Below are 25,678 nucleotides of genomic sequence, written 5' to 3'. Positions count from 1 at the left end.
GAGCCGCGCAAGGTGGCACACATGCTTTAAAACCTCATCGTCCATGCGCACTTTTACGCACGCCTATAACGATTTCAATCCATGTTATTATGATTGTAAGGCCTTATGAGTTTGGCTTATACTGAATTCTGTCATAAATCACTAAAGACTGATTCCTCCTCCCCCCACCTCCACCCACCGCCCACCAGGAGGCTTCTGGGAGCTGACCCGCTACTCCACACTCTGCTGGATAGAAAGGTTTTCCAGACATGTTGCATTTTCCTCATACTGTGAAGCTAACTCCACTTCTGGCACCTGCGCATGCCCAGGGATGCCTGATGAGTTGCGTAAATCTTAAGGCCACCGAGCTTCTCTCAAACCTTAAGGGGGAAAAGCGCAGGAGTCGGATCCGTCTCCAAGAATCCCAAATATTTTCATTTGTTACTGTTAAGTCACTTAGGTCTGCAGCTCCAGTTGAAAAAATACGACGCGCATTCCTTACTGTACATGATCTGGAGATTCACTCTTTCTCTCGGCGGGAGCGCTCGTAGCTCCACTTTCTGCGGGTGTCGGATGACTTTGGTGAGCTCTTCCACACACTCAGTAAGTGTTCCTTCAGGGTTTTATGGCTGCGGAGTGTGAAATCAAAGCAGAGCAGCCATAAATCCATGAGGAGAGCGAACGACAATCAGCCCGATGCGCGAACATTTGGTCCTCATCATCATCACTCACACAAGGACTGAGGGAAAAGTCCAGATTTACGCAGTTTGCGCAGGTTTACGCAAATGGAGTTTAGTCAAAGTTGTAAGATGAGACGCAAATTGAATCTGCACCAGAAGTGTTTTTGCATATCCCAAAGTCTGATGGAGCTGTCCATTTCCTCTCCATCGCCCACCCCCACCCATCACCCCTCCCTCCCCTCCTCCCTGACGGTGGCTGCTTCAGGCTGTCAGCGAGGCAGGCTATAAAACTGAGAGGGACGGCTCAGAGGAGCCTGCAGCTTTGGAGCAACAGCCTCCCTCCGCGCGCGGAAAACATCTGCCCGACTCCAACTTTCGGATGCTTTAAAACCACAAGAGAAGCGGCCTGAGGAGTCAACAGTTTCAGTTTGTTTGTTCAAATACAAGAAGCAGGAGTCTTTTGGAGAGTCTCTCCCGCAGATTTGGGATGCTGGGTCCCTGCGCGCTCCGCTCCTTGCTGTGCGTCCTGAGCTGCGCGTGGTGGCTTCACGCGGGACAAGCCTCGCGGGCCAAGTCTCCATCTCTGCCCATCCAGTCGGAGAGAGAGCCGCTGCCTTCCAAGGGCCTGGCAGGTAACAGCTACGCGTTTCTACTGGTTGAAATGACCGCAGCAGGTTGACGAGTTCCGTTGTGTTCTCTGGACCGGGAATGGATCCGTTATTATAACGACAGTTCGGTTCTGTTCTGGCTCTCCAGCAGGATAGCTTTCCAGCCGTTACACTTCACTGCTGAACAGCTGAGTCAGCTACTTTAAGGTTCTGATTGACTGAACTCACCTGATGCAGGTAATTAGCAGCAGATGGGACCCGGATGTTCGGAAAACAAGCAGGATGATAGAATTCCAGGACCAGAGGATAAAGTATTAAAACAAATTTACATGGAATGACCTCAAGAGGGCAGCCGCGAGTATCAATTAGGTTGTTTTGTTTTGGACAGAGGGATCCCAAATAATTTACTTGGACAATTCAAAGTTTATGTAAAGTAGTACTAAACTAAATGAACTCTGAAAAGGTAAAAATGTAAAATGTAGATGGTAAACGCATCACTTTGTTTTATGAAAACACATCAGAACCATAACTTTTAATTCCTGCATTTCGTGTCATGTTAGTGACAGATTTTGCATCCAGATGTTCAAATCATCAGAGCTAATATTTGTATCGGGATTCTCATAATGGTTAAAAATAACATGTTTGGAGACATCATCCTCAAACACAGATTTATTTAAAGTCTCCAGAAGAACTTTTGTGTTCCTGATCTTTAGAAGAAAACCTGACAGACTTGTAACTCATTTGTCTATAATTTATGTTCGGATGGGAAGTTAGTTTAATGTCTGACTGCATTGAAAAACAATGTATAGGAGAACTGGACTAAGTGACCCCTCCCCTGGCATTCCAAACAGGAAATGTAAACAGCTATTATTAACTCTCTTCTATTTGTCAGAAGAACCCTTCTTGCTCTACTATCTTTATTTAACATGTTCTTGATAATCCTATTTATTTTCAATATATTTTTTTCCTGAAGTTTAACTTATTTAAGTGATAAACTGACCAATCAGGTGCCTCAATAAAAGTAGGTGGAGCCTGTTGGTCCCCATGTCCAAAGTTCCAAACGTTTGATTAAAGGATAACCAAACACTAAATCACCTTTTTATTTTTTTGGTTGTTGACCTCTATAAATGTGGCTTTAAAAGTGCTGGCTGTTGGTCCATACTACATTTTTGACAATTTAAAAGAAACTAAAATTATAGTCTTATACTGTCTGTGTGATGCCCCCTACAGGTTGAAATGAGGAATTACAGTTGATTTTTGTGAAAGGTCAACTGGTGTAAGTCACACGTCATTTCAGAAGTTCTGAAGCTCCAGAATAAAAGCCCCGCCCATCTTTGATTCTGTAACGATCGACGTTATCATGTTAGCTTTAGCATGGCTCGTAAGTGTATTTGTCAAAAATCTACTGGCTTGCAAAACTTTACAGTGGACTTGGAAGTCAGGCAGCGAAGGTTTGGTGCAACTGGCATTGAGTCCAGCAAACTCTGTCCTGGTAATGGATTTGTGATGTACATTTCACTCAGGATTGTTAGCTTAATATGTTAGCCTTTATTAGCCTATATTAGCCTACTACTCAGACACGGGTCTGGACCATGAGTGTCTGCCTTGGGAGAAGGTGGAGGAGAAAAATCCTCCACCATGTGGCATCACTTTGCTCTGTACCACTCTCCATATTGAAGATGCAGAGTGACTACGCTACCTCAAGCTAACCTCACTGTTCCTGTCAATCACAGATCTAAACCACACCTCCCAAGCTCAGCCCGCCGCGTAATGTCACCCTCCAACTGTCCTGTTGTGTTACCTTTTAACAGATTTTGTGTAGCCCACTTTCAAGTGCTTGGGGTGTATCCTTCCAACAATCTGATTGAGGTGAGCGGTTGCCATAGAAACTCAATCACAGCTAGCTTACATTGTCTGGCTCCAACATAGTGATGTCCGTATTGTGAAAAAATGGCAACTAAATTGATTTGTTTGGAACCGGAAGTGAACCAGTCTCTATGGATAACGTCTCTCTAACTTTCTTACTCCAGTTCTCAGATACAGTCAGTGGGGGGGACTGTAAAAAGTGAATCAATTAACAAAAGCTCTGTAATTTGTTCTATTTGTTCGACTTAAAAATTTAGTTTGATAAAAACAAATATTTTTAAATGTAGCAAATTACATATTTTTGTTGATTCAATGTTTCACTTTTTACAGTGCAATGACCCCCCGCCCCCCATACCCCAACCCCTCTAGACACGCCCCTGTACACTGAGCAGACTCCTCCTTGCTTTTGTAGAAGCGCAGCATGTTCTTTGCTTTTTTTACTTGACGATTGGAGCATTTGCTTTTTTTAACTAAAGTCTGTGAGACTAAAATCCAAATATTTCAAAGTCTGCAAAAAATGATCCACAGATCAGAATGTCTTGTCTATCAAAGCCCTTGGGCATGCATGTTTTGGCTCTAGAAAGCGGCAAGCGTCTGCATGGGTGAAGGCCTTCAGGTGGGGTTCATGTGTGAAAGTCCTTTCCCTTGTTGTGGTTTAAGGTAACGGCTCCAGAGCCTCAGAACAGCGGGAACCCCCTGTTTAACACGGCCTCACGCTGTGCCGCTCAATACTGGAAACTTTAATCAATTGAATTTCCATTACACGCACTGGCTCCTTCGAGATGATGCATTCCAGCAGGGAGACATGCGAGTGGCAGGCGGCGCTCAGCTTGGCTCCCTGTGACGGTGCTGGACTGCTGAAGGCATGCAGCCGCTCTAATGAAGGCCTAATGTGAACCAGGCTGACAGCAGCGAGCGGGGCCGGCCTTCAAACCCCGTTTCTGTCCCACGCACGGCTTACAGGCAGAAATAACTGTTATATTCCTCACCGCTGCACACTCTCATTATGCCTGCAGTATAGTAATAATAGCACTAAGTGCTGTTTTGATCTGCTGTAGCAGAACTCCTTACCTTTCAGATCAGTTTTATGTCTACGGCTGCATTAAACATAATGACAATTGCTGTTTTTAACACTAAAAGAGCATTTTTTAATACATTTTTTGGTTACTTAAAAAGCACACATTATCGGCCATTCGTTGATCTAACATGTTAGTGCTGCAAATCTAATCCTCTCATGATCCTTGAAAACATTCACACAGCTCTCCTAGCTAAACCTGAAACATCTCCTTTCCTGGGAATCTCTCATTCCATTGTGGGAACGTTCCCCCCGTCCCGCTCGTCTTCCCTCTCGGATCATTTGGGCTCGACAGGATGCAGGGCTGAGCGCCACGGCTCATGAGGCGTCCAGGACGTTTCGGTGAACCCCAGTGTGTCCGGCCGGTGAACCGTGCAGCTTTTTTGTGTGTTTTCATTTGGTCCAGCCGGTGTAGTTTGTCATCAAGTGGAGCAATTTAATGCTTAATTAAAGTCCCAGAGTTGTCCTGCAAACTAGGAACCAAAGTTCAGCTCAAACCACATGTTCCAAAGGAATCTTATCTTTCCCCTTCCCAATAAATCCTCCACTCAGGAGGCTTTATGTGTTAATATAACGTTAAAATTTCTTAAAACTTAATGATTGAACTGTCATCTTTATGTTCCAGGATGCTCCTTTGGAGGTCGGTTTTATTCTCTGGAAGACACGTGGCACCCGGATCTTGGGGAACCTTTCGGCGTCATGCACTGTGTCCAGTGCTACTGTGAACCCGTAAGTCTTTCATAGACTCACATACACTCGCTCAGCGCCCGGGCCCAGGTTTACTGCACTCTGTTGTTTCCTGTGCAGCAAAAGACTCGCCGGGGAAAGATGTTCGGGAAGGTCAACTGCAAGAATATAAAACAGGACTGTCCGGAACTGGACTGTGACGACCCCGTCCTGCTGCCAGGGCACTGCTGTAAGAGCTGCCCTAAAGGTAAAGCTCAGATTCAAACCTTCACCTTCTCTCTGTCCACACCTCAGAATGCATTAAGGAAAAACTACAACATGTTTTGGTTCCGTTTGAGAAACAGTCAGTGGATTTTCAGCTAAGCTGCTGGAAATGGTTCTTTTTTAAATTAAAAAAATAAAACACAACTGGCACACACACACACAAACATCTACACAAACTATTACAGAGTGTGTCAGTCAGAGCTCCCCTGCACATGATCACACTCAGGGTGTGTCTTCAGGCTGCGTTCCGTTACTCCACAGGTTGGAGGTTTTTCTGTCTGATGGAATGGAAAGAAAAAGTAAAGAACAGCAGAGACTGTGTGTGTGAGAGTGTGTGTAAATATGCATGAGTGTGTGTGTAAATGGGTCTTTGTGTGTGTTAGTTTTTGCATGTGTGCACTTCTGTGTGAGTGACAGAGTGTGTGCATTTGATTAAGTGTTTGTTAGTGTGTCTGTGTGTCTGCTTGTGCTCGTGTCGGTGTGTCATGTGGTTTTGTATGTGTGTCCTTCCATGTTTGTTGGCTTGTGTGTGTGTTTTTGTGTATATGCGTTGGTAATCCTACATTAGAAGGACAAATGGCCAGAGAACGCAACACTGGAAGGACATTTTGGATTGTGTGGATGTCTCTGTGTGTGTGCATATTTAAGTGCTTGTATGCAAGTGTGTTCATATTTATGCATGTGTTTGTGAATGTCAGATTGAGTGTGTGCATATTTGTGTACTTGTATGCTTGCACATGTTGTGTATGTCTCCACACCTCTGTGAATGCATGTGTGTGTTTTTAATGCATGTTTCTGTGTGTTTATCTGGATGGGTGTGAGTTTGTGTCTGTGTGTAACTACGCGTCTGTGTGTGTATCTTTGTCTATGTGTGTGTGTCTGTATGTGCATTGTATGTGTCTGTGTATATCTGTCTATAGGTGTGTGTGAGTGCGTGTTTGTGTGAAAAACAGCTTGTCTGTGTTAGTATGTCAGTGTGTGTGTGTGTTTGTGTTTATGAAAAGCTTGAGTATGTGTGTTTCTCTTAGTTTTGGCAGCGCTGCACCTTGTGTGTTTTTGTTAGTGCAGTGAAAAGAACGGTGTGTAATGGTTTTTCTTGCGTTGGTACAGCTGATGGTCCAGAACAAAGAGGTTAGAGTGACACAAACCAGAACAACCCAGGATTGAATGTTTTAGTTTAAAACTGGGTTGACCAGAGACCATCATTCTAGAAGAATGGAGGTGTGTGTTTGTTTGTGTGTTTAGGAGGCAAATTGAGGAAGCAGATCTTCCAAATGATCTTCTCAGAAAATGATTCTGGAGAAATGATGTCCTTGCTCCAGAAGAAGTCAGAGGAGCTCCAATTAGCTGAATGGTTCCTTTTCAAATATGTCTGAGGTTTTTGTAAGCGTAAGTCCACAAATGACATCAGAACACAGCAACTCAGAAGGAACAGCAGGTCTTTGTAAAGATCACAGACAGCTGAGCTCACAGACCTCCCCAGGTTCTTCAGCAGCGTCAGCAGTAAGAGCAAAAACTGTGTTTGCCGGACTTCCAGTCTCACCATCTGTCTGGAAGTGCAGCTCCTTGTTCTCCTACTCCATTTCTCCAGAGTTTAATAGGACAAACTCCACATCCAGATCTGTCTTTGCAGTTTGTGTCTCAGTGGAACTTTGTATCTGCTGGCCCATCGACAGACTTCTCACCACATTAGATGGAGTGTGGTTGACGGACGGAGCCTGACTGTTGGACATTTAACCTCCATGTTTGTCTATTGCTGGTTTCTCACAGCTCAAGACTCAAAAATATTTGATAAACATTCAAGAACACAATGATTTTTCCACAATGTTTGTGATGTGTCACACACAACCATGCGGTGGGAATGTAAGCAGGAATTCATGATCTGTAATGCTGTTCTGTTGTGAAACTCTTGCAACTTCCCATGTGATGGTTTCTTTTATCATGTTGATTGCACAGAACTGCATATAATAATATTATAATGTCTATATCTGGATCCAGATACTAAGAAACAGAGCGACCCTCTCCTGGATGGCTTTGAGTTCTTGAACGAGAAGAGCAAAGACGACGATCTCCACAAATCCTACAACGACAGATCTTACCTGAGCTCTGAAGACACCAACCCAGGAGAGAGCCGCACCGGTATGTGACACACACGGATGAACCCCGGAAAGGGTCTATCCTCCTATCTTTATAGCAGTTCAGAACTCTTCTCGTTCTTCCTCTGCAGATTTTGTAGCGTTGTTGACAGGAGTGACCAACTCGTGGCTGCCCAGCTCAAGCGGAGTCGCCAGAGTTCGATTGACTCTGACCAGGAACAGCTTGACTTTCTCCATCACATATGAGAGGCAAGTTTCTGCGTCATGTTTTGGAAAAATGTTGCACTAAAAAATAAAAGTCCCATTAGTTGTCAACTTGTTCACATTTGACTCATCCCCTGGGGAGCGTTGATCTGCAGACAATACTCGAGAACATTTAAAGCTGAGTGTCAAGCAGAGAGGCGCTGGGTCCCATTTTTAGTCTTTGGTATGACTTGGCCTGGATTCAAACTCACAACCTTCCAGTCTCTGTGTGGACACTCTACCACAAGGCCGCTGAGCTTGTGGACAATTTAATTGTGCGGTAACAAAGAGCTCCATACAAGACATTTTCAACAAACCTAGACCCAATCATCAAAGGATGGGGTAGTTAACTGTAGATACATGATATCTTCCTGACTACCAGAGAAAAAACATGTTGTCTAATCAGTTTTTTCTTAAATCCATTAATTCCCGGAGCCCCGCCCCTTCACTTTTGGCATCACTGACAAGTCCCAAATGTCCTTTGTAGATACCAAGGAGGGCGTTCATTAGTATGCAGTGGTTGAAAAATATTCAGGGTTAGAAACATCCTCTATTGAGGACATTGCTGGTAGTCAGGAGGCTATGCCAGCTCCAGCTACAACAAATGGATGTATAATGCTATCTGGGTTTTTGTTGGTTTTAATTCCTGTTTTTTTTTTAAGAGCTGCTGGCAAACAAGCAGAGCAACAAATCTTTAAACTAACCATTCAAAGCAACTTTTACAGAGGGACGCTAACGACACAGAATCGGATTATTGAACAAAAAAGGAAAAAAAAAGCAACACTTGAACAGGGATGATAAACCTCCAACAAAGAAAATAAAACACTTTAGATATATGTGTTTAAAACTTTTAGATGTATAAACTTTGTTCTCTGCATTTGATCCATCGCTTCGGGAGCGGTGAGCTGACAACACAGCCGCACTCGGGAACGATTTGGTGGTTTAACCCCCCAAGCCAATCCCTTGATACTGGGATTGGATTGTACTGGGTCCCATTTTTGAGATTCTTTGGTTAGGGTTAACCCTAACCCTCCACTGTAGATTTGAACCCTCAACCTACTAGTCTCAGGGCGGACACTCTACCACAAGCCACCACAGCGTTAGCATTAAACATAGAGATGATGAGTTCTGCTGCCAAGAAGCCCTCCATGTTTTTTTTTCCAGAAAACTCCTTTAAAAGCAAACACCACTTTTTTGCACTAATCAACTGCACATTATTTAATAGTTTTCTGTGTAATAAAAATTAGTATATGTAGTTTTTTTTATTTTTTGTGCCATATTAATGTATTTATTGGTGCCACTGACTGTCATTTGAAAGATGTTTGAATCTCTGTCCTTTGCAGAATGAGCCGCCCCGGTAAGGTGGTCTTCATGGACTCTGATGGGACCACTGCCTTTGAATACAAAATCCCCAAAGAGCCGTCAGACATGGTAAGAATCTTCTGTCCGTGTGTCTGGGTGAAAGTTCAAGATGACTGAAACTAGAATCTCTGGACTCATTACTCACTGTGCAGCAATAAACAATAACACACACATTTATACACACAGTGACACTTCTCTTCCTCTTTGTTGCCCGGATCTAAACATCATACAGTTTGATTGCAGTTATTATGAACAGGCAGTCAAACGCCTGCTGGTTAAGATAGTGTCTGAACTCAGTCTTCAGCTTTAGGACGAGGAAATCAGTGAGCTGGTGGTTCCACAGAAGCTTTATGGACTGACATCTGCCGGCTCCCGATGTCCGGTTGTGTCTCTGCACCTACACATTTGGTTTTCTGAGCGGAGTTCAAGGCAGCTGCAACCCTTGAACACGTGAAAACTGGCCTGGGGTTGTTTTTTTGATAAATGTCAGCGTCGAGTAGAGCAGGACCTCAGAGAAAACAGTCCGAAAAGAAGACTGGGGGGGTTTGCTGAGCAGAACTTTGGAAGGAGGGAGAATTTTTCTCATGTGACATCATGGCCTCGCAGGGAGACAGAGAGCATTGCTAATTAGAATAGAGATTACCCATGAAGCCAAAGTTATGAGGTGCCGGCAAACAGCCACATTTCCTCCCCCGAGTCTGATGGTTTTGTGTTCAAGCCTTGCAGCCAAGACTTAAGAGCAGATTTGAGGCTTTCATGTGGTTTGATTCAAGGTGTGTCTAAATCAGAAATGGTTTTATTGTGGTTAAATGTTCTCAGGAGGACCACAAAAGCACCAAACGGTACCTGCTTGTGTGTCTGTCCGTAGATCTGTGGAGTTTGGAAAAACGTGGCCAAGCCTCTCCTGAGACAGCTGCAGTCCGAGCAAATGCACATCAACATGGCCACGTCTGCCAGCAGAAGGGAAGAGCTGGAGGGGAAGATCATCAAACACCGGGCGCTGTTCGCTGGTGGGTTTGCTGCGTGGATTCATGCAGCTTAAACATCCAGGTTTCTTTGAAAAACAGACCTTTTTGCTGATCTGCTTCTTGATTGTGCAGAGACGTTCAGTTCAATCCTGACGTCAGAGGAGGAGAACTCGGGCATGGGAGGCATCGCCATGTTGACCTTAAGTGACAGCGAGAACAACCTCCACTTCATCCTCATCATGCAGGGTCTCATCAAGCACAAAGGTGAGTGGAGGAGGACACACTGAGAAGACTTCACTGACTTCTGTTTTCTCTCTCACGTAAAGAAAGTTTGTGTGAACTCCTGACATGGAAACACTTTTGACATTTATTGCAAATATTACAATAAATGATGCAGCGCTGCATCTGGGACAGATGGATTCTCACCACATCAAAACTAAAGCAGGGGAGCAACAACAAAACATCCAAACTAAGACGTTTTTAATGTTTACTAAATATTACCACATTGGTCCGCCTGCATCTTAACAGCTAAGTTTTGACCCCCTCTCTCCATGATTCAAGTTAAGCAGAAACCTCAGATTTATGGTATTATTTTCCACACAAACGTCTTAAACAAAACTCTACAAAGTCATGATTTCCTCTCTGTTTGTCATCAGAGCCTGTGCTGGTGCCCATCCGGGTCCAGCTGGTGTACCGCCAGCACGTCCTGAGAGAGGTCCGGGCTAACATCACCTCCCATGTGAGTGACACGCATGTGACAGTTTCTAGAACCCCATTGTTTGGCATATTTGAAGCTGCATTTGACAAATTAATTAAAAAAAATAATAATTTGGTGGTTTTATCTCCGTAGCAACCATTTTATTTTTGGGTTGAACATGTCTATGTAATTTTTTAGAAGTACTGGGAAAAGTAAAATTTTGAATTTACTCGGCAACAAACATTTTTTGTTAATTGGTTGTTACCAATTAACTCCACCCTGAGGCCGGATTAGAAAAAGGCATAATTGACAGTGACAGTGAGGTTAGCTTGAGGTAACATAGTCACTGTGTCTTAAAAATAGAGAGTGATGCCAGTATCGGCGATCATGATCCAGAAGCAAGGGGATGCGTGTCTCGTTGGTAAAATTATGCTAGCATCATAAGCTGATGTAGGCTAACGTATTAAACAAACAATCCTGAGTGAGATGTTCATTGCAAATTCATCACAGGACAGAGTTTGCTGGATTCAATGCCAGTTGCACTAAACTACCGCTGCCTAACTTCCAAGTTCACTGGAAAGTTGTGCAAGCCAGTAGATTTTTGACAACTGAAGGCAATACAGCTACAAGCCATGTTAACACGATAACCACAGACCGTTACAGAATCAAAGATTGGCGAGGCTTTTATACTGAAACAGGAGATTTACACCTTTGACCAGTCACAAAATTCAACTGTAATACCTGTTTTAACATGTAGGGGACAGCATATAGTCGGTTTTAGACCACTGTCAAATTTCAGGAATTAAGAAAGTTTATTTTAAATTTTGGCAAGGACAAACAGACAGCACTTTTAAAGTCTATTTGATGTCAACAGACAAAAAAGTTGATTTAGTGTTTGGTTACACTTTTATAGTTTGGTTACCCTTTAATACCCTTTCATATTGCTTTGTTCAGCTTTTAGATTTTGTGTATGAAGTTTTCACAATATTCCAGTGAAAAAATGTACAGGCAACAGGAGAATCCCACTTTGGTGAGCTTGTTATGTAAACGCTGTTCAAAATCTACAAAGCTTATTTCCATCATTTTCTGAGTAGCTTCGCAAAGATGCTCAAGGAATTAGGAGGCAATAGATCAAAATCTCTAGGAGGAGTTTAAATTTGTAGGAGGTACTAAAGTGGATTTTAAGTTGGCGGACTCTTCCGAGGTCAAAGATCAACCAAACTTTGTTCCTACATTGTGCAAAAATGTAAAGACTGCCAAATTTCACGATTTGCACAAAAAAGACAAAAAAAATGCCACCGAGCTGTAGGTCCTGTGGCCTTTCAGCCCCATTTTTTTGTGATTTTGACTATTTCTCCTGCTTTGATGTCAGTGTTTTTTGTTTGTTGGTTTTTTGGGGGGGGGTTATGTCAAAAATTAATTTTACACCAGATAGTAGCGTGCAAATTTTGGTGAGTTTTTGAGTATGTGGCGGGTGTCAAATTCTCTCTCAAAGTTGTAGTAAGACAGAGAATAGTGAGAAGAATCTGTTCTTTCAGTCCAGGACTGCTTGCTTTGAGAAGCAAATAATCAGAAACTTATTGATGAATCATTTTTTAAAAGAGTGTTTGTCAGAGTTTACTTGTTGGAGTTTCTGACTAAGCAGCACGGTCACACTCCTGCACACAAACACCCCCTCCACACACACAGCTCATGGAAACCGATGTGGGTTTGTTGCCACATCCTGGCGTTCCGTCATTCCTCTGACCCTGGCTAACCGTCCGGAGACTCCACGAGAAACGCTGAAAGAAACAAAGAAAAGTGAGGGGCGGAGCTATGGCAGGAGGGAGGGGGGGGATAACACGAGGCGGGGGATACACTGCTTACACACCCCTCACACATGTCAGTGGTTAGTGGTCTGTATTCTCAGATTTTTTTGGGGGGTGATGAAAAGTGGATCTGTTTCTTATTCTGACGCGACCTGAAGGCCTGATGCTCCACGTTGAGCTCGAGCTCTACGGCGTCCCCGAGCGAGACGCTCCCACTTCCTCCTTATTTATCTGAGTGGGGGTGAAGACAGCAGAACTGCTGTGGCTTTCACTGTGATCCGCGGTTCTCCACCGCCCCCCCCTCGTTATTGAGCGTCATTTTCCTCCCCGTTTGCTGTTTTGGCTGCTGTGAGTTTCTGCTTCATGTATATTTATATCGAACTCAGGCCTGCAGTCATAAAAGCTACATTTCTTTAACACCCTCATCCGTCTGCCCCAATAACTCAGTCGTTCTCAGCGTCCGCTCCGATCCGTCTGCTTCAAATCAAAGTTCATGAGTTACATCTGTGAACGCAGCTCAAGTCCCGCCTGCAGGTTCAATCTGGCCATCTCAGTGTCCTTATGTAATATAAATGTTTGTCTTGAACGCTTTCGTCTTGCCGTCGTCTTTGTTTAGTGCTGATTCTCTGTTTCGAACAAACCGAAAACAGAAAACTCTCATCTGTCTTCCATTTAAAGAGGTTGTTTTTTCAGGAATCGGTCGGTGTTGCACCAACACAAGCTCCGGCTTTCTGAAAGTTTTCATCTTTGACATTAGGAAGGTATGTTTTTATGAGGATGTTTTCTAATGTCAAATTCTTCTGCAGGATCCAGACTTTGCAGAAGTCCTGACCAACTTGAACAGCCGAGAGCTGTTCTGGTTATCTCGAGGTCAGCTGGAGATAACCATTGAAACCCAGGGTCAGGACCCGCGGCGGATCTCCGGATTCATCACAGGCAGAAAGTCCTGTGACAGTAAGTGTTTCTGGAGATCTTCTTCATAAAGTTTAAAAGCATGAAACTTCTGAGGCTTCTGAGGATGTGGTTTGTGTCTCTGTTGGTTTATGTTTCTGTGTGGGGGGGTTGTCTTTCTGCTCTGTAAATACCCTGACTTTCTGTCTCCATTCTGTTCTGTCATGTTTATGGACACCGTGTTTGACTCAGTGAAACACCAACAACAGATTGAGCTTTCAGGAATGCTGTGGTCAGAAAGCACGGAGACACACGATCTTCTTACAGGAGATCAGCTAGTTCTCCATTTTGACAGATTTTCCTGCTGTCAGTCCAAATCTGCACAGAGATGCAGGTGTGCAAAACGTTTGCAGAGTTTCTCACGCGGGTCTGGTCAGGGTCACGCCGTGCTGGTCGCGACTCCTCGCCGCTTTTTCAGAGCAGTGATTAACAGCTTGACGTCATGTTTAAAGAATTTAAGCCCAGCACACGTCTCGATCCCATCATGTGTTCCTCTCTTAGTGTAGCTTTGGCATTCTTCCTTTTTACAATTTTAAAGTTATTTTTCTTCATCCTGCATTTTTCTTTGCCCCCCTCTGTTCCCCCAACCCCCCCAGTCCTCCTTAAGCCTTCCCTGTTCAGAAAGGGTTAGCTTTAGGGTTAGCTCACCCATCTCTTCCTCTTGCTAAAGCTGACCCATCATGTTTTTGACCTTAACTTGCTTTTGTCTCAGCTATTCAGAGTGTGATGTCCAGTGGAGACACGCTGACCCCGGGGAAGACGGGGGGTGTGGGATCCGCCATCTTTAACCTCCACAGTAATGGAACGCTGGACTATAAGGTAAGAAGCTCTACCAGATTATTGATTGAATTTGAGAACTGGACTGAATAAGTGTGATGTCATCTATAGAAAATGGCTTATCGTATTTCTCGTACTATAAGACACACTTAAAAACCTTAATTTATTTAAAAAAATTGCCCTTTATAATCCGGAGCGCCTTAGATATGGATTCACTTTGGTTGTACTTAATATCAAGGTGATTTGGAGATGTGGGGTGCTCTGTCTTTGGTTGTTTATTTTTGTGAATATGCTAGCGTGGCTAACGTGTAGCAATGTCAGATTGTTTTGATCTTTTGCTTGTTACTAACAAAGCTGAGAATCAGCATAGTTACATTAACATTTGTTTTAACGATATTAGTTTTTCTTTTTTTACGTATTGGAAACATGGATGAGAGTTACAGTTATCATGAATATGCTCACGCAGCTAACGTGTAGCGGTGTTTTTTTTTGTTCTTTTGTGTGATACTAACAAGGCTGAGAATTAGCATAGTCCCAATAACATTTGTTTTAGCGATATCAATTTGTTTTCTTACGTGTTGCAAGCAATGATGAGAGTTGCAGGCATTGTGAATATGCTAACGCGGCTAACACTTATAAAGTGGCTAATATGTAGCATGTTTCAAACAAGTTGTAGAGATACTTTACTTTGAAAGTAGTTGATAAAATCTGACTGACTGATGGACAGATCTCTGTCTCCTTTGTTATGCTTAATGTGCTTTATAAGTTAATAATTAATAGTTTATTGAGCCTTATAATTTGGTTTACTCCACAGTACACAAAAATACAATACTGTTGGCTCCAACCAAATGTAGTCAATTCATCATTATTTTTTTAGCAATACAGACACCCCTGTGTTAGTACCAGATATTATCTGTTGGCATTGATTGGTCCAAGTTGGTCTGAGTCTGCGTATCTATGGCAACCACTCTCACCAATCAGGAGGAATCATGCTGGAAGTCCACCCCCCTTATCGCTTGAACATGGAAAATGTGAAATCAATCAAATGTTTCTAACATTGTACGTGGGGACCAGCAGGCTCCACCTACTTATATTGAGGCATCTGGTCAGTGTTTAACTTGAATACCTTGAACTACAAAAAGTATAAAAGAAAAGATGACTATCAAGAACATGTTAAAAAAAAGGCATCAGAGCAATGTTAGCTAATGTGCTAAAGTTGATTTCCATGACAACCGTGGTGTTGTTCTGTGTTAAATCCTTTCATGTTTGATATTAAGATTGCTCAAAGGTCCATTGACTCTCAGCTGATGTGTCCTCAGCTTTAGAAATGTCTGATGGGGGGCGTTCCAAAAGTGTCAGGGTTGTTTCTTCCTCCAATGTGGACATTTTTTGAAAAAGCTGTGGTAGGGAACAGCTTTAAAGTAGTTCCAATAAAACCATCAGTCCATGTGATTGTCACCCAGTGACTGGAAACAGGCCTGCAGACCCTTTGATGTGTTGTTTGGTCAATGCAGCCTCCACGGGGTTTGTCAGTATGATGTCCTAAAAATATAAATATAATATTACATTCTATTTAAATGTGAAAAGTGTTGAAAACCCATTATTTCTCATTCCTAAATTTGGTGGCTGTTTTCAGCTCAGCTGGTGCATGATAATGTTTACAGAACAGCAAAAAGATTATTTTCTTTATTTGTAAATAAAAACTATTATGATTAACTTGATGACTTATTTTGGACGGTTGTTTCACAGAATCCACATTCACTGTAGATTTTTGTATTAAATTAGGTTCAGTTTGTTTTTACAGGATGGTGCATTCTTCCATTGACGTTTAAGGTTCTCCCTTAATAAGAGAGGAAACATCTTCTGAGATGAATTATGAAGCTGCAAATAACCTGAGCAAGACACAAACAGGCCAATTTCCTTTAAACGAACAACTTTTTCTACGACTTTTTCCACCACACTGCTGTTCCTGGATCTGTGCAGGAGTTTAAGTATCTTGGGGTCTTGTTCACTAGTGAGGGAAGATTGGACAGGTGGATTGGAGCAACGACCACTATTATGTGGTTGCTGCACTCGTCCCTTGTGGTGAAGAGAGCTGAGAAGCAAAGCTTTCAATTTATTTATATGTTAGAGCTAAATTGGATTACAATGAAATGATGAAACACTTCTATGGATCTACTCACCCTTACCCTCAGCTCAAACACTCTTCAGCATGTCGTTCTGCTCCTCAGGTCCAGGTGGCGGGTCTCAGCAGCGAGGTCCTCGGCCTCACCATCGAGCTGAAGCCTCGGCGCAGGAACAAGCGCTCCGTCCTCTACGATTTGACCCCAGAGTACAGTAAACCCTCTGGTCAGGCAGAGGGCAGCTGGAGTCGGATGGAAGCTCGACACATCCACATGCTGCTGCAGAACGAGCTCTTCATCAATGTGGCCACGGCGCATTACCAGGAGGGGGAGCTCCGTGGGCAGATCAAGGCGCTGCCGTACAGCGGTCTGGAGGTTCCCAGAAACGGTTTGTAGTGTCGCCGCTCTGCTTCTTCTCAGCTTTCTAGTGCCGGCGTTCATGCATGAATATACTGACCTATAAACATGTCTTGTTATCTTCATCAGAGCTTCCCACTCCTCTGGCTGGATACTTTGTGTCCCCACCTGTGAGAACCGGGGCCTCTGGCCACGCCTGGGTGTCGGTGGACAAACAGTGTCATTTGCATTACGAAATAGTAGTCGCAGGTCTCAGTAAGGGCGACGACAGCACGGTGAACGCCCACCTCCACGGACTGGCCGAGATCAGAGAGTTGGAGGACAGCGGCAGCGCACACAAGAGGCTGCTGACCGGTTTCTACAGCTCCCAGGTACGTCACCTGTTCAATGACCACGATCACTTCAGACGCAACACAGAAACACAACGAGGTTCCACATTTACTCCTCAGGCTCAGGGAGTTTTAAAGGACATCAGCGCTGAACTGTTGCAACATCTGGACCAGGGAACGGCCTTCATCCAAGTCATCACCAAGATGAACCCTCAAGGAGAAATACGAGGAAGAGTATGTAAAGCAAAGCAACTCTTTACAACAAATCTGCACTGAATCGATTAAAGAACACAAAATGAAACAGCAGAACCCTGCTGTAGTTTCAACACACTTTGTCAATTTTACTGTTGTTCCACTCTTCAGGTTCACGTCCCAAACAGCTGCAAGTTTGGTGTGGGAGGAGACGGGGAGGAGGCCGAGTTCGGTGATTTCTTTGTGAAGGACCCTGAGGAGCTGAAGAAAGACCCCCACACCTGCTTTTTTGAGAACCAGTACCATGCCCACGGCTCCAACTGGACCCCCAACTACGACCCGTGTTTTTCCTGCAGCTGCCAGGTGAAGAGAGGGCGGCAACAACCATGCAACGATGCATGCTTGTTCGCAATGGAAAACTAAATAACTCCAAACTCACAGAAATTGAAAATGTCATCTGTTAAAATAACATTCATGATTTGTCTTTTTGTTGTGTCTTCTTGTAGAAGCGGACAGTGATCTGTGACCCGGTCATCTGTCCAGTCCAGACCTGTTCCAGAACCATTCAGCCTGAGGACAAGTGCTGCCCAGTCTGTGATGGTAGGAAAATGACCAGAAAGTTATCACTTTTGCTTTGATTTATATTTAAAAAAACAAGTAAAAAAGGAAATAAAAAGCATTAAAAACCCAAAAGGCAATTGAGTTTAAACATTTTTAATCTGATTTTGTTTGTTTCAAAACAAACATCAACAGTAAGAAAATGATTAAGAAATCATCAATTAAAGCTTTTTTAAAGTCCCATTGCAACCATGTTTTTTTGTATTGTAAAATTGTTCCCAGTGATCTTTTAATTATCCATAATAACTAACAACACACACATAAATCCAAAGTTACACACAAATAGGCACACACAAGTTACAAATGCACTAAGAAATGCAGACACTGATCAAATGAAACTATGTTCTTTGAATATTTTTGTGCACTCACGCATGAGCTTGTAGCCTCAAGCTAACATTAGTGGCGGAAAAATAATAGTCAGTAATATTGGATCAAACCAGTTGTGCAGTTTTGAGCTAGAATTGCGATTTGCTGCAGCACGAGTGGAACACTCATCATGTTTGATAGCGGGCCAGGGTATGTGCAGGGGGAGGGGAGGCGCCAATTTTAGTGGCTGCGTCCTTCGTCTGAGCTTTTTCTAGCATCCGCTTTTCATCTCATCCTGATTTGAATTAAGAAATACTTAAAAATGCAGTTTTAACCGTACATTTATTTTATATAGGTCCTCTATTATGAGAAAAATGCTACAAGAAAATGTTAAAAACACAACTGTCCAGGCCATCGTTTGACTCACAGACCTGTAAGATGCTTGTTTGTCTTTCTACCAAACTATGAACTGCATCTTTGCATCACTTCTGCATTCCTCCTCAAAAATGTCACACTTCTAAGGCTCCTTTAGCTGCTTCTTTGTTAACTACACACCTGTAAGACTCCTATTAGCTACACACCTGTTCGCTGAGCGCCTGTCTTCTGATCCTTGCTTTAGTAAAATAGGTACATGTAAATCTGTCACGTTCATCAGTCAAGTCTTTCTGTGTTTCTCTGTTACAGACAGGAAAGAGCCTAAAGACATGAAGGCCTCAGAGAAGGTGGATGAACATCCTGAAGGTAGTTTCTCATGTTTATTTATGACTGTTTTTTTCTGTAATTTTTTTATAAATCTGTATTTTGTTTCTGAATATTTGCACAGCGAGTGACCTGCAGAATCTCTTCTTTCTTGTTTCTTAGGTTGCTACTTTGAAGGAGACCAGAAGATGCATGCTCCAGGAACCACCTGGCATCCCTTTGTTCCTCCTTTTGGCTACATTAAATGTGCTGTCTGCACCTGCAAGGTGAACTAAGCTTTTTTTCTATAGTTATAGTTCAACCATTCACCAAGAAGCACTGCTTATTTCACTAATGATTCCCTCTTGTTGGGTTTTAATCCTCAGGGGTCCACGGGGGAGGTCCACTGTGAGAAGGTGACGTGTCCCGTGTTGACGTGCAGTCACCCTGTGAGACGCAGCCCCTCCGACTGCTGCAAGGAGTGTCCGGAGGAGGAGAGGACGCCTGCAGGCCTGCAGCACGGCGACATGATGCAGGCCGATGGCACGCGCAACTGCAAATTCGGGAAGAATTATTACCAGAACAGCGACAGCTGGCACCCCTGGGTGCCGCTAGTGGGAGAGATGAGGTGCATCAACTGCTGGTGTGACGTAAGTTTTGTAAAGATATTGAAAATGTGCTGAGTCATATGGTAAATTTAGCTTAAATGGTTTTTGACGTTAAGATAACATGTCTCCATCTGGCATTTTCTAGCTTGAACTCCATTTAGGATTCTGACTAAACCCAGTTTTCCAACATGATTTTTGTTGATTTCATAAATATACCCTCTGTTATAAGCATGATCTTTAGTTGGTTCCATGTTTTGGCATCATCTTTTGTTCGTTCCTGCAGCACGGTGTCACCAAGTGTCAGAGGAAACAGTGTCCCGTACTGAGCTGCTCCAACATCACGCGCACCGATGGTTCCTGCTGTCCTGAATGTGCAGGTGAGCAACACAGACAGTCACTTCCAGCATGGGACACTTTAAAAACTAATAGAGATGCAGAAAACATACACCAGAAAAAACACAGTCTGGTATTAAAGTCACGCTGTAGAGAAACTGAATCCATACTAACAATCCACACTCCTCACAGATGACAAAGAGGCTGGACTGATGATGATGAAAGCACCAGAGAAAGGAAGAAGCCGAAGACACTGATCCGTTGGAAGCCCAAAGAAGAATCCCAAACTCTTCCCACCCTCCTCCTCCTCATCCCCATGTGGACCTAATTCCAGAGCTGCACACTGGGGGCCCCCGTCCACCCCACACCAGACACCCACCCTCTTATCAGCTTCAAGATTGTATCAAAGATGGAAGAACATAGAAGAAACGGTGAGGATCAGCCAAACGTTCCTCTTTCCTGCCTCGGCTGGAACGGTGAAGTTCCGCCAGGAGAAGCGATGGATTCCTGTCAGTCTTGGACTGAAATCCAGCTGGATTTGGAAAACGTTGGGAAGACTGCGCGTCGTCTTCCCCTGACAGAGCGCGTCTTTGGCGCGCAGACTGGACACGGCGACAGAAGTATGATTGAGTGCAGATGAAGAGTCCCGAGCCAAAACTTTAGATCGTTTTCTTCAACTGTTGCAGCAAACATGACATCAGCCACTCTCAGAGCCTCTCTGAAGTAGAATTTCTCTCTGGCTGATTGATTTTTTTTGTCTGGACCTCCAGTTGAACAGATGTATCTACTGTAGTGGTCAGTGAATGTAAATTTGCAGGCTGTTTTTGTACCTGTTTTTCTTTGAAACTCCTGTAAATAGACACTTTTCCAACTTTCTTTGTTCCTTTTTTTATATTTTGAAACGACTGTTTGTTTTTTTTTCTTTGTTTTCTCCACGCAGAATATTAAGCTGGTCTGTTTTTTTGTATTTATTGAGCTGCGTGGAAACCAAATAAAAGAAAACAAGACATGAGCTCATCTTGATGCGATCATATTACCTCAAAGGATGCTTTTCTTCTCCATTTTCTTTAACTTTACTCTTCAGTTTTAAAGTTTCCCAAATGGGAACTTGTTCAACCTTTTCTTCTTATAAGTTTTTTATATATTTTACTTCTTTTGTCGCTCAATCCCCTGAATTGTCACCTTTATTTTTCCTTTTATCCTGGATCTCCTCCCCTTTTTTGGTCTGTTTTTTTGTTTCCTGTTTCTACTTTTATATTAAATACAGATTTAGTTCCTTCCCTTTCCTCTGTTTCTATTAGCATGTGTGTCCTTCACATGCCTCTGCATTTACATGCATGCACACGCACATTCACAGATGTGTGTGTGTGCGTGCAAACCAAACCGTCAAAGGAGGGTCTGTAAATGTGTTGTCGCCCTCTGCTGGAGAGAACTCGTTACTGCCCAGCTGTCAGAGGGCATCACCCGCTGACCTCCAGTGACTCCAGGTACATTTGTGTGGGTAGCAGCTGAACTGAAGCTTTCCTGACTGTTTCTGAATGCTTTGATTTAAGATTATAAAAGATTATTGCAGCAACGTGTGCAAATTGTATTTTCAGATTGCGTGATCAATTGAATTGTCAATTTAGAATTGCATATTAGGAGTTATGACTCAAAAACCTTCCATAAATAACATGTATTTATTGTTTCTGACATGTAAAGTGAAAAAATTGAAAGGTAAAACAGTTATTTTGATAATAGTTTTGGCATAAATCTCATGTAATGCAGCAAAGGCTAGAAGTCCACAGTAAATGTAAACACATGTTTATTTGTAGTTGGATCTTTTTTTAACATAAACACTTAAAGTCTGGGGATTAACAGGATATCTCGGTGTTTTCACTCTAACTAAAGAACAAACCCTGATGGCTGACCGCACTAAACACTGAATCTGTTTACTGCTTAAATGCTGAAATGAAAATGTGATCAAACTGTAAACTTTACAAACAACTGGAACACTTTAGAGGATGAAGAAAGCTTGTCTCATTATATGTGAGTCTGTTCAGTAAACTGTGTTTGTGGAAATGTCTGAGTTTGATGAGAAACAGATGAGAAATGGTTCCAAAAGCAGAATCAGTCAGTACGTCTGACTGACTGGGTTTTATTTTCTGATTTCTGCTCAGATCGGATGTCTCATCCTAAATTAACAGTAATTATTGACTGTTTTGGGTCTGATCGGATCTGCAGGTTCCTCAAAGGGTTCTGGAAGGACTCATCAATATTTCATCAGTGCTGCCCTCTGCTGGGAGCAGCCACTCTTTTTAAATCCATCATAAAATAGTTCAAATTCCTTTATAATGATTTAAAATAAATAATTTGCTGCTCCACTGATGTAGCTGATGTGTTTTACTGCACCTGAACTCCAACATCACTCATGGAGCTGCAGTTTCTAACAAGCATTTGACTGAAATTTCTTTTAAAACTCATATTTAAGTAAAAAAAAAACCCAAAAACTCCGGGGTCAAAGATGAAAGTAAAAAAACAAGTTTTTCAAACTTTGATCCTTCTTCCATTTCAGTTTTTTTTCTTCTGCTTTCTTTTGTTGTGAGCATCTGTACTTCTGACAGGCAGCTTTAAGGTGACCTCTGCTGTGTGAACGCATTATGAAATGTTCTATGAGATAATGTTGGCACTTCATGGATCTTCTACAGAATGAAAAAAAAGATGCATTCATCTCCTCACCTTTATGAAAAAAAGCTTTGCATTTAAATCTGCATAAATGAAACAATTACTAATAATTAAATGATAAATAAATAGGTTAGAAAAGTAAAAAACCTCTTCAGTGGCAGAATAGATCTGGTGACTGTATACGTCTGAAATTTGATGTTAAATTATACATACTGTAAAACTCTTGAATGATTGTTTTCTATTTAACAGAAACAACATATATAAAAAAAAATATTTTGGACTTGCGGTTTGTGGGACTACTAGAGTAGTAATGTCCAGACCTGAAGAGAGAAATGTCACTTTTTTACAGCAATTCAGAAAAAACATCATTTATTATTTCACAGGAAAAGCAGAAACACATATTTGTTCATGAGATGAGTATTTTTTTTTTTTTTTTTTTACCTTCCATGACAGAAACTTTCAAACTTAAACGACATAAATGATGATCAGATCTGACCAAACTTCTACAGCTGTGGATTCACCGGTTCTGAAAGGTAAAATGTCTTTATTTATTTGACATTTAAATCAAAAATGGGAGATAAAGCCTCTTAAGATGAAACATCTCATTTTTTGAGCGAGTCCTACTTTGAACTGGTTTGAATTATTTACATAAATGCTGAAATGTTTCTTAAAGTGGTAAAATAGGTTTGAAATTTTAATGCTGTTGTTACAAATCACAATGATTTTAGAGTTTCCTATTTCAGAATGTGTTTATTTCTGATTCTATTCAGTTTTATTTATTGTTTCTTGTAACCTCTTTCTTTTTTTCTTCCCCAGAAGGTCTCGCCTTTTGCCAGGCCACAGTTGAAATAAAGAATGCTGTTCTTAATCTGTCCTGCCTGGATAAATAAAAATGAAAATAAAGAATATACTGTACACAAACAATTTATAGCAAAGTTATTTTTATTTCTCCTGTGAGTCTTGCCAAACAAGTTCACAAACTGCTGACTCAGCTAAAGGAGGAATCTGAAGGAACTTCTGTTTCGTGAAAAAGTCTCTTTTTTGGAAACCAGAAAAGAGGAATTAGAAAAAATAAATGGAGTAAAGTTGTAAGTACGGTGCTCTAAAGTTCCTGTAGATTGTCCTCCAAGAGTTACTGTCACCGACATGTTTAGAGAAATCATGGCGCAGTCTTGTATCTTTCTCTTGTCAAAGCAAAGAAAAATGTTTGACACTTTTTACACGCTAATTTACACCCAATCTGAAATTGTGTGTGTTTTTTTTTTTTTTTTTTTTTTTTTTAAATGTGTGTATATTGTTTTGTGTATAGGCATGTGTGTTTTTGTCTCTCTCCCTTCTTTTCTTGGCAGCATTTCTCTTCATCCTATTAAAGAGAAATATCAGTTGATTTTCCGTCCAGCCGCCTTCTCCTCTGTTTACCCTTGAGACTCACACCCCCACCACCCCCACCAGCCAACATTATACAAATAGACAGGAGCAGAAAGTGATGAGATGGCAGATGGGGGGGGGGGCTGCTGAAGCTGCAGCACATCCTTTGTTTTTACTTTATGCCCACAAAAACTTCAGTTTCACTCTTTTGTTCTGCCGTAAATTAAATCAAGTTTGAATCTTTTTTGAACGCGTTTTGTTCTTAGTTATAAATTTTACATTTCTCACATTGTTGTGTACTTTTTAGACTGCACACACATACATATACACATGCAGAGATACAATTATGCACACGCATATACACCATCCACACTTTGACAAGAATCCTTATTTGTTTCTCAAATATCTCTTCTTATGTGTTTTATTCAAATCAAAACCCAGTTTTCATATAAACTTTAATTTAAATTGAACAAAGTCAGAACTTTCACTGATAAACGTTTGCAGAAAAACTTGTTTGAGTTCATATCAGGAGGCCCGGGTTCTAGCAGTTCTCATAAACTCAGTGGAGCAGCTGAATATGAAGGCAGGAGAACAGGTGAGTTAAATGAACTTGATTACCTGCTGAGGAGTTGGGAGGAGTTGCCAGCTGCTTGCAATCACACAAAAAAATCTAATAACAACAAAAATCTATAAGTTAATTAAGTAAAAATAATTAATTAAAATTATAATAAATGCATAAAATTTTCAAAAAATTAAATCTAATAAAATAAGAACAATAAAACAATTTAAAAATGACATTCTTGAGGTCTCAGGTGAGAAAATCAACGTTCAAAACCCTAAATTGAGTGATGTCAAACGTGTGAGCCTCATCAAGGATCACAAACCTGAGACACTCTGGTCAAGTAGGACGCTGGACCTTCACGGAACACAGATAGTTCTGGTTTAGGAGGGTCTCAGCCTCAACGATTGGGGACTTAATTGAGTGGAACTGGTGGAAGGTTCTTTTCTGGGAGCAGCAAATTACTTTATTGACTTTTACGGCTCTCTGTTCTCTGCAGGGTGGACGTCAGACTCAAGCAGCCAAATGAAGGAGAACGTCTGTGATGTTCACCTGCAGTGTGTCTACACAACTCACACATGTATTACTAAGTTCTCCCTTTTAAAACACATGACGTCTCTGTAATTCAGAATCCTTTTTTGGTGTTTATGGATTTTAGCGCTCTAACGGCATCAGATTGATCCGTCCTGTTCTGTCCCATGGGTCTGGAGCATTAACGTCAGGACGATGACTGACCATGATCTGACCCCTCCAACACTGATGACCAACCACCTCTTTGTTGAAAAAGAACTCCACTAAGATCTAAGAATGGGGGCAATGTTGAAACAAATATTCACGTGTGGATTGTTTATAAAAGAAATTCTTCTTCTGTTGACTTTTCCAGTAAAATCCCACATTTTCTACCAAACCAGAATGAAAGGTGGAGTTTGGACGAAATCTTAAACCTAAAAAAATCATTTTCTTTGAATTTTCTTTTGTGGAGAATAATCAGCTTCTTTATTCAAACTCTGGGCTACAATACTACAGCATACTTTATCTTTTTATATATTTAGTTCAGGTAAAGTCAGTGCAGAGGCTCAAACACAGAAGACTGTGGAAACGGCATTATTATGTGTTTAATCGACAGACTGTTGCAGCGCAGGAAGATGCTGCTGCTGTTTCCATCATCATGTTTGTCATTTTTATTAGACTCTGGATTCTGCACTTAAACACCAATGAGAGTCATTAGCTTCGCCCTCCTTGGTGTGATTGATGGTTACGGCGGTGCTAAGCTGTTTATAGCAGCCCTCCCTCAACCCAAACACAGATCTTTAACAAGTAGCTCCCAGGGGAGTGAAGCCCAGCATCCATCAGGAGGTCTGTTTGTTGTGAAGTGGATTCTAGCATCACATGATCACATCAACCATCTTTTGATCTAAGTGTTCCCAGTGGTATTTTAATTATGATTAGAGACAATCTGAAAATCGGTGTTGTTTTTTAAGA

The 25,678-nt window shown here is 42.0% G+C and overlaps 1 protein-coding gene across 1 annotated transcript; it reads left to right on the top strand.

Annotated features, from left to right (window-relative positions):
* Positions 1 to 955: 955 nt before the first annotated feature.
* On the top strand, positions 956 to 23,027 carry chrd (chordin). Its single transcript, XM_024277957.2, has 22 exons — positions 956 to 1,291; positions 4,834 to 4,937; positions 5,016 to 5,142; positions 7,158 to 7,298; positions 7,387 to 7,504; positions 8,842 to 8,929; positions 9,729 to 9,870; positions 9,961 to 10,092; positions 10,485 to 10,567; positions 13,140 to 13,287; positions 13,997 to 14,103; positions 16,293 to 16,572; positions 16,671 to 16,912; positions 16,991 to 17,104; positions 17,234 to 17,425; positions 17,569 to 17,662; positions 18,671 to 18,727; positions 18,848 to 18,951; positions 19,051 to 19,314; positions 19,556 to 19,649; positions 19,798 to 21,092; positions 22,723 to 23,027. The coding sequence occupies exons 1-21, from the start codon at positions 1,147 to 1,149 to the stop codon at positions 19,860 to 19,862; spliced, it is 2,841 nt and encodes a 946-aa protein (XP_024133725.1). The 5' UTR covers positions 956 to 1,146; the 3' UTR covers positions 19,863 to 21,092; positions 22,723 to 23,027.
* The last annotated feature ends 2,651 nt before the right edge of the window (positions 23,028 to 25,678 follow it).

This window comes from Oryzias melastigma, linkage group LG13, assembly GCF_002922805.2.
Source record: "Oryzias melastigma strain HK-1 linkage group LG13, ASM292280v2, whole genome shotgun sequence".
NCBI classification, from domain to species: domain Eukaryota; kingdom Metazoa; phylum Chordata; class Actinopteri; order Beloniformes; family Adrianichthyidae; genus Oryzias; species Oryzias melastigma.
This window is presented reverse-complemented; position numbering and strand designations above follow the sequence as displayed.